Source organism: Rousettus aegyptiacus, unplaced genomic scaffold (assembly GCF_014176215.1).
Source record: "Rousettus aegyptiacus isolate mRouAeg1 unplaced genomic scaffold, mRouAeg1.p scaffold_m13_p_14, whole genome shotgun sequence".
Classification (NCBI taxonomy): Eukaryota; Metazoa; Chordata; class Mammalia; order Chiroptera; family Pteropodidae; genus Rousettus; species Rousettus aegyptiacus.
Genome location: NW_023416289.1, coordinates 30,371,035 through 30,379,968, shown reverse-complemented (window position 1 = coordinate 30,379,968; position 8,934 = coordinate 30,371,035). Strand labels below are relative to the sequence as shown.

The window sequence follows — 8,934 nt, the reverse complement described above, 5'->3', positions numbered from 1 at the left end:
TCCGGAGGAGGGTGTTGTTTTGGCCGCCAGGATCCTGGGGCAGGGAGGGGCAGCGGAAGTGGGGGGATCAGGGCAGCAGGTGCCTCTTCTAACAGCCTTGACTGGCTGCCAGTCGCCTCTGAAATCCAGAGCACATCTGCGTTCATCAGTTGGCCGACAGATGGGCCCCAGTTTAATATTTTTGGATTCGGTTAGACTTGGGGGCTGATGTGAACCCATACAGAGCGCAGGTGTGAGCAAAACAGCATCCTGTGGTGGGGTGGGGTGGGAGGAGAGTGTCATGGGGTAGGAGGGGTTGCAGAGAGGAGGGGGCAAGTACCTGGGAGTCTGGCTGGAGAAGCTCTGTGTGCTTCTGGGGAAGGATTCTCGTTTTGCACCTTGGCCGAGGATTTTGGTAGAAGCTTCTTACAGAGATGCTGGACACTGCAATCCGTAGTCCACCCTGGCAGTGATAACAGGCAGCCAGCAGGGCTAGGCCAGGGGAGATAAATCGGGAGAGGCAGAGCAGGGCTGGGCAGGGCCAGATGGCGGGTGTCGCGGCTGATTTTCCCACCAGCAACTGCTTTTGTTACTTAATCATATTACAGGCAGGAAAGCACCCACCCCCATTCCTAGTATCTCTGGGGCCACCGTCGCCACAGGCCCAGGGGAAGTTCCCAGGAACCGAGATAAGCCTGCCGGATGCAGCCTCCGACTTCAGAGCTCCAACCAGGATCCTGCAGACAGCAACTCCATGGCAATTGTTTGGAATGGGAATAGGGAGATGGTGCCAGCTGAGGTGCTGTGTGGAGCCCAGCGCAGGAGGATGTCCCACAGCCAAGGTCGTCCAAAGGGTCAGCAGCAATACCAGGCCTGACTAGTCCAGGGCTCTTTCTGCACTTGGGGCTCCACAGAGAACAACTTGCTTCCTCTCACAACACCCTGTTATTCCCAGCTGACGATGTGGAAAACGGAGGGAGGCTCAGGGCGTCAGGGAGCCTGCCCCAATCACAGCCATGCACGCAAGGACCTCAGACACCGCTGGCTAAGCACAAAGCCATTTCCTTCACCAGCACACGGTGTTGCGTCCCTCCCTAGCCCTGACGGTGCCTGTGAGACCTGATGTACTTTGTGCCTGTTCTCTTGTTCATAAGGAAGATGGGATTCTGCAGGCATCAGGCAGCCATCTCTCGGGTCCCCATGATTTCAGCTGCGAGTGTGGTTCTCAGCCATGGGGAGGCGCTGGGGAACAAGTTCCTATCGGTGGCTGCAGCCCACCCCAAGAGAAAAGACTCACGGGGGGCCACGTGGAACTAAATACAGATGCACACTGGTCACATTTGGCTTCCTGGGCCAAAACAGGGGCAGCTGCGGCTCGCTCATTCATTCGTTCATTCATTCATTCATTCGTTTGTTTAGCAAGTGCTTATTGATCACCTACTTTGTGCTAGGGGCAAGGCCATGGAAAAACAGACATGCCTGCCCTCCATAAATATCAATATCAATATCTGGTGATCAAATGCACAGCTGAAGACATCAGAGACATGTCGTTTTAAAATAAATGAGATTTTAAGTGGAAATAATAAAGCTAATCTCTTCTGGGCTCTTCGTATGCACCAAACAATGGACAAGCAGTGACATGAAGTCATATGGACCTCCAGAAGTAAGGCATTGCCGAGGGGACACCAGGCTCCCGCAGGCATCCAGCACAAGCCTTCACCGGCAACAGCCCCCAGCAGGGTAGAGTCTGCCCAGGCTTCAGAGGTCACCCCACAGCAGCTCCTCAAGGGGCCTCTGGAGTTGAGGGTTTACTGTGTATGTCTGTTGGGCAGAGAGTTTGCTGCCTCCTGACCCTCCGCCAAGAAGAAAAGGGTACCCTGACTCTACAAGTGTGAATTTGCTCCCTAGTCCCGGGTTATATGATTCATTTGTCTAAGTCCCAGCAGAGCTACCCTGAGTCCCTTTCCAGGACAGGCCACTGCACCCCATTTCCACTATCCTAAGATTTGTTGTCTATGATCAGGATCCACCATTAAGGGTCCGATTCTGAGCCCCAGGGCCCAGCAGAACTCAGGGCACTGTCACTGAGGCTAGGGGCCTGGTATGACACACAGCCTCCCACAGGTGCTAAACGCCAGCAGGGTCCAGGCCTCTACCCTTCTCTCCTAAACCCACCCGGCCACAGCCTCAGGGAAGCTCTGTCTCCTTCTAGTCGTGTCACCTCTGCTTCTTCTGAGACTTCTCTTCCATCCCCACCCTCACGACTGCACAGAGAGGGCTCATCCCCTCCCAAAGGCAAAGACCACATGGGATGTTCCCAGCCTCTCTTGCAGCTAGGCACAGTCATGTGACCCATGTAGCCAGTAAACTGGAACTGCCTGGGGGTTTCTTGGAAAGACTTTTCTCCCTAGATTCTTTTCTTCTGTCCTTGAAAGAAGTGGACAGAAATCATGATAGTTGGAGCAACAGCAGCCATCTTGGAACGATGAGGCAATAAGCCAGCACACAGGAGATGACAGAATATAAGGATAGAAAGAGCTAGGGTGCCTGACAACATCACTGACTTGCTGGACCTAATCTAGCACCCCTTCTTCCAGGTTGCCAGATTTTAAATGTCTGTATTTGTTAACCCACTGTTAGCTGGATACTCTGTTACTTGTAGCCGAAAGCATCCTAATGGAAATCCAAAGCTTCGTGCCCATGAACCCTTGGGTTCAACCTGGGCCACTGCCAGCCCTGCTTGGGGGCCAATGATGGAGGTAGAACACAAAGAGGAGGTGACCAGGATATCTGCCACTCGCTGCCTGGTGACCTTCTGGCAAATCACTAAACCCTGCCCCCCAACTGGGACTCTGTTTCTCCATTGGAAATTGGAGAGGGCTCAGTAGCCCCCCAGAGGAGCCCTCTCTAGTGTGCCCAGACTGAAGCCATGGCATTGGGCCACGTGAGGGTTTTGCCAGTTAAAATCACCCATAATCCCATGGCTTTAGGAGAGGGCACTTGAGCTGACAGCAGGGCAGGAGAAGGTGGTAGACATCTTAGGGGAGGGGGTTTCATAAAAACTGCCTGGAGCCACAGAACGGAGATGAGCATGAGAATAGCTTGCTTGGGGCCTGGAATGCTGAGCTCTGACTTGGTTTTGCTTCAGTGGGACATGGGGAGCCAGAGAGCGCTCTTGAGTGGAGGCATCCCTTGGTCCAATCTGAGTCCTGACTCTGCTCCCGTGTCGCATGGCTCCCAGGTGTCTCTCAACCTGTGTTTAAAGGAGGATCAGTCTGGTAGGAGCAAGAGGCAGGAATTCTGAGATCCTCTGTGTGGCCAGGGGAGGCATCGGAATCCTCTTTCTCCCCTGAGAAGATGATCCTGCGACAAGCCACCTGGTTTACCCGTAGGGCCACAGGCAAACACCTGGTTCTTCCCCTGGCCTGGATGAGAACCAAAAGTGAGGAAGAGAAAAATAACAACGATGCTGCTTGGGGCTTCCAGGCACGTGCACTGGCAGTGGCCGGTGCTGAGCCAAGCCCCTTACACTGCCCCATCTCATTCTCAACACCAGAGCCATAGGCTTGGTCACGCCCCACTCAGCGGATGGGGAAAGTGAGGCTCGGGGAGGGCACAAGGCAGCTGACGAGAGGCAGGGCCAAGACCTAGGTCCAGGTCTTCCAAACACACTCAGGGGCCCCAACAGCCGCTAACCCCTGACAGGTGGAGACACAGACTGTCCTGTGCATGCTTCCCTCCCTGCCACCGCCTCTGCGAGGAGGGGAGGCAGCTCGAAGGGGAACCATATGGCCCGGCTTCCCGGCTTCCACAGAGACACACAGGAACAAGACCTCATCTCCCAGCTACTCTTGCGGCTGAAAATATTTACATCCAAATATGTCCCAATATGCCATATTTTTGCCTCAAGCAGCCTGGGAGTCTATCCTCACCAACTGGGAGTAAGCAAGGCCTGGTTAAGGAGGCTCTTGCCTTCCAGGAAAGCTGACGACAATCATACGAACATTCTAGAAGTTTGGTTGGTGCACCAGAGCCAATCTCCTCTCCTTTTAAATTGCTGCCCTCACCTCAAGGCAGGATGGAGAAGGGAAAAAAGGCGGGGAAGAAGGATAAAAACAACATCCGAGCCCAGAGGAGGTTTCTTTCTGTTCTTTCTGAATCAAACGCACCGTGCCCAGGTCTGCTGAGCTCATGGCCTTGTGGACTCAAAGAAAATATAGTTATGGTTGATCGCAGAAGTGGGGGTCAGATATGGTTTCTCTACAGGAAAGGCAGATCGGTCCCCTGGGACATGAGAAATTCAGCCCCAAGAGTCAGAGAGAAACCAGGAGCCCGGACAGAGCCAGCCACCCAGGGTCGCACCCCACTCCACCCTCCACCTGGGGCTCCTCAAAGGGAAAGTGTTGGGAGGGGCTTTCCCCCTTTGCAGCATGACTGCTCAAGGGAGCAGGGTGGGCAGCACCCCAGGACCCAGAAGATGCCGCTCTGCAGTCAGGCGAGCTAGGGCCTGGCCCATCATCCCCTAGGAGTGCTGGGTCATTCAGAGGTGACATTCTACACATCCCTCTCTAAGCCTTGGTTTCCTAGTCTGCTGAATGGGCAGCCTTGTCTGAGCTTGGTGCTGCTCGAGGAGGTGGGGGGCTGGTGAGGAGCAAAGAGATCAAGGGTGGGGGCTACAGGGGCTGTGTACAGGAAGGTTAGAGTCATCATCACAGCAGGATGCTCCACCCTGTTCCCTGACCACTCTCCAGGTTCTGACCTGGATCCAGCCTGAGTCCCAAACCCCAGCTGCTCAGGCACCAGTTGGTGATATCAACAAGTTTCTCTGAGCCTCTTAGTGATGGAGTTAACAGTTCCAGTCTCATTGGGTGCTGAGCAGATTCAATGAGAACTCAAGAAGCTCTTGGCACATGTCAGCTCTCGGTAAATGAGAGCTTTGCTGTCATAGCTGTCACTGTTAGCATTCTCATTTCCTTTCTCATACTCACCCAGGCACACACGTGGCACCTTCTCCATGGCTCTGACTTTGCTCGGCGGCACCCTGAGCTGGGGAGTGGTGGATGAGGCATTTGGCCCTGGGCTGGCCTCACTTGTACTGCCCTGAGCAAGAGTGTAAGAGCAGGTTTTTTCTTGCCTCATCCCTGTTGCTCAGCAGCGTCTGGCCGTACCTCATTCGGGGCCTGGAAGCAGAGGTTGGCTGCTTCTCAGGCACTGGGTTAGAGGGCGCTGGCCTGGCTCGGCACACACAGAGCTGCCCACATCTCATCATTCAACCTCTTTCGGGGCTGCTTTGTGACTTATATCCCACTTCAGGGGCTTTGTGGCTGTGGCTGTGTCACCTCTGTAAAGTAGCTTCTTCCTCTGTAAATGAGGACTGGCATGAAACTTGCATAGCATTGTGTTTTCACTGATTCATCCATCTACCCATCCACTCACCCACCCACCTACCCACCTATTCATCTGTCCATCCACCCGTCCATCCATCCATCCACCCGCCCACCCACCTATTCATCTGTCCATCCACCCATCCATCCATCCATCTACCTATCTGTTTACTATCCATCCGTCCATCCATTCATCTGCTATCCAGTCATCCATACATATATCTTTTTATCCAACCACCCATCCACCCATCCATCAACCCATTCATCTATCCACTCATCCATCCACCCACCTATTCACTATCCATTCATTTGTTCATCCACTGTCGACTCATTCATCTATCCATCCATTCATCCAACCATCTATCATTAATTTATCCATCCATCCATCCATTCACCCATCCATCCATTCATTTATCCATTCACCAATCACCCATCTACCCATCATCTATCCATCTACTCACCCACCCCATCCATTCATCCATCCACCTATCTACCACCCAGCCAGCCAGTCGGCTACCCACACATCCATCCATCTACCCATCCTTCCACCCATCCATCCACCCATCCATCCATCCATTATCACTCACCCATCTACCCACTCGCCCATTCATCCACCTAGCACTCATGGGGGCTTCTACATGCTAGTAGAAGATGCAGAAATAATAAAAAAAAATCCAGCCTGGAAGGCTTCCCTGACCACTTCCACCTAGCGTCATTTCCCTCACTGTCTCTCACTAGCTTTCTGGCCACCTGAAAGATTCCTGAAAGCCTGAAAGTGAGATCACCTCAGGGCTGCTCTACTTGCAATGCTCTCCCCACCTCCCCAGACATAGCTCCTAATTGATCCCTCAGACACAGTTTCCAAATCCCCCACATCTACTTGGGGCTTATTGATTGAATATCTATCTCCCATAGGTTCCTGGAGAGCAGGAACAGGGCTCTCCTGGGCACTTGTGTAACCTAGGTGGACTCTCATAGTATTTGTAAAGAGGGAAGGAGAGATTGGGGGAGGCAGGGAGGAATCAAAGGAGGAGAGATCTCTGGCTCCTTCTCCCCACCCCCAATGCAAAGGGTAATGGTTTCTGGAGACAGGCAACCCTGGGACCAGGAGGGACAAGCCCAGCACCCCACCCCCCTACACTCCCTCCAGCTGCAGCCGCTTCCTCCTTAGCTCCTTATCTCCCAGGCCGCGGAGCTCCAAAAGCCACAGCCAACGTCCGCTTCCCCACAAACACCAACTGCCCTGCCCAGTGAGAGCAGAGAGCAGGCAAGCACCCCCAGGGTGGCCACCAAGGGGTCAGGGCCACTCCCACTCCCACTCATAGGCAACTTTCTTCTCTTTCCAACCCAAACACTTTCAGCCTCACTAATTAGAAAACCAGGCAGGACAGGGCCCTTGTCAAGAAAGTGGAAGTGCCCATCTGTAGGGGGTGCTCCCACAGGTGCAAGCCACCTGAACATCTGCCTGGAACTGGGGGTGGGGGCTGCCCCACCCAGGTTGCCATCCTGTTGCCATCCTTGGGGGTTGCGCATCCCCAAGACCTCTTACTTCCAGGCTCTGAACACCACCCCCACCTCTTGCAGCCTAGAAAACAACAACAATGACAGTGACAAGAATACTTACACCAGCTGTCAGAGTCACATGTGCATCGCTGCATGCTGACTCTGTGGCAGACCATGCTTGGCCTTCTAATGCAGGGTCTCCTCTCCCGGACACAGTCTGATAGCTGACACCGCCGCCATCACCGTGTCGGGATCACTGGGAACCGACCATGGAGAACACTGGCCAGGGAAGCGCAGCCAGGTTGGCTTCAGATCCGGAATCCTACCATGACACCCTGAGTCAGAGCACAGAAAGCAAGGATGGGGCAGTGAGGACGATGGTGATGCCCAAGGGCTGGCCTGACTCACAGGGCTCTTTTCTCCACATGAGCCCTGGGGGTGTTCAGGGACAACACGCAGGTGGCAGCCCCTTCTAGGAACAAACACAGTCTTGTCCCCGCACAGACTCTAGAAGGATGCCCCAACTACCGACTCGGGACTGGCCTCTGGGGAAAGACGAGGGAGAGAGGAAGTGCTTACTTTTCTGCGTACTCCCTTCTGCACTGCTTCCAGGGTGGGTGGGGGCCAGGACCCCCAGGCAGCCGGGGAGGAGCCCTAACTGGAGCAGGGCTGGCCAGAGCAGCCAGAGAAGGACCCACCTTGAGGTCTGGCTCAAGGGCATAGTTAATGCCCATGGATGGTTGGCCCTAAGAAAGGGGCTCTAGGAAAAATCTGGCTAAGGGTAGGAGCAGGAGGATACCCTCAGGCTACCCCAGGCTGAAGGTAGGGCCAGGCCCAAGAGGGTGGGGAGACAGGTAGGTGGGGCTGCAGGTGGGGGACTCAGCCAGGATGGACACTGACCCCATGTGCTGACCTGCGCCCCCGCCCAGGTCGAGGAAACACCCAGCACACCAGGACTCGGGTGGGTGGGGTGTCACCAGCCGGAGGTAGGAGGAAGTTGTTGGAAGTCAGACCGGAATGGCCACAAGGGAAGGCCCGGCAGGGCTGGGCCCAGATGGTTCCTGTTGAGGAAGCAGGGTGGGCACAGCTGCACGGCTGCTTCCCTGTCCCCCAGCCGCACTATCACAGTGACACAGCTGGCTGCCTTGCCTGTAGGCTGCGGGGAGACCTCCCCCACCCCCTGCCTCCCCAAGCCCGCCCCGAATCACATGAGCCCCTGCGGCCTCCCGCCCCTTCCCCAGGCAGGCAGGCAGTGGCTGCTAGAAGGCCCAGAGCCATCTGGGGTCAGCTCTGAAACTCAGGCTGGCCAAGACCCCTCATCTGTCCCTTGAGGCCCCTTGAGGTCGGTAAAGGCACTCACAGCCGAGCTTGACCCTGGCCTCGTGCTGGCCCCTGCTGGCCCCTGAAGAGCTGCCCACCTCGCGCCCAGGTCAGGATTCAATCTCCTGGATCTACCTCTGGCTCCATGTCTCACTCATCCCCCATGCTGGAGAGCGGGCTTCTGACATCCACTAGCTGCTCGGCTTCCAGGGGTCCCAGGAAAGGCAGCCCAGGTAAGGGAATGGGAGGGGGGGTGGGGGAGCAGCTGGAACAAGTGGCCAGAGAGTGACATCTCCAACCTGCTGCCTGTCTAGCTCTGTTGGCGGCGCGAGCCTGCCATGTTGACTCACCTCAAACATCCACACAGCCTCTTCATAGGGTACAGTCCCACACAGCTGGGGCAGGTGGCCCAAGGAGGACCTGGCAGGTGCCAGGCTGGGCATGTGGGGCCTACCTTGAGGCAGATGCTGAACACCGTGGCTGCTAAGTCCCATATGAGAGCATGGGCTTTGTCCTCCTCAGTGGGCAGGGCCCTGGACTTGGTAAGGGAGGTGGTGTGCAGATGAGTTGGGGGGCTCATAGAGCCCTCCTCCTGGGAGGGCCCAAAACATGGAGTTTGTATAAGGAAACTGAGGCCAGAGGGGAGAGGGCCTGAGAGCAAACCCTGAGAACAAGTGATGGTCTAGACTGGACCCCAGACCTTGCTAAGGAGCAGGCTTGCCAGAGTTCCCATCCTTTGCAGCCAGTG

The 8,934-nt window shown here is 55.4% G+C and overlaps 1 protein-coding gene and 1 long non-coding RNA gene across 3 annotated transcripts in view; one reads left to right on the top strand and one right to left on the bottom strand.

The window, feature by feature from the left end:
• Positions 1-1,310: 1,310 nt before the first annotated feature.
• LOC118611360 lies at positions 1,311-8,791 on the bottom strand. The gene is made up of 3 exons (XR_004954263.1): positions 8,537-8,791; positions 6,988-7,201; positions 1,311-5,159 (listed from the first exon to the last, which is right to left on the bottom strand). It is a non-coding gene; the product is annotated as an uncharacterized LOC118611360 (long non-coding RNA).
• Positions 8,098-8,934, top strand: part of CBFA2T3 (CBFA2/RUNX1 partner transcriptional co-repressor 3) — an 88,245-nt gene continuing 87,408 nt past the window's right edge. For both annotated transcript variants that reach the window (XM_016129439.2, XM_016129438.2), the window contains exon 1: positions 8,098-8,419. In XM_016129439.2, coding sequence (XP_015984925.2) covers positions 8,332-8,419 — 88 coding nt within the window. In that variant the 5' untranslated portion in view covers positions 8,098-8,331. The remainder of the gene's footprint in view (positions 8,420-8,934) is intronic.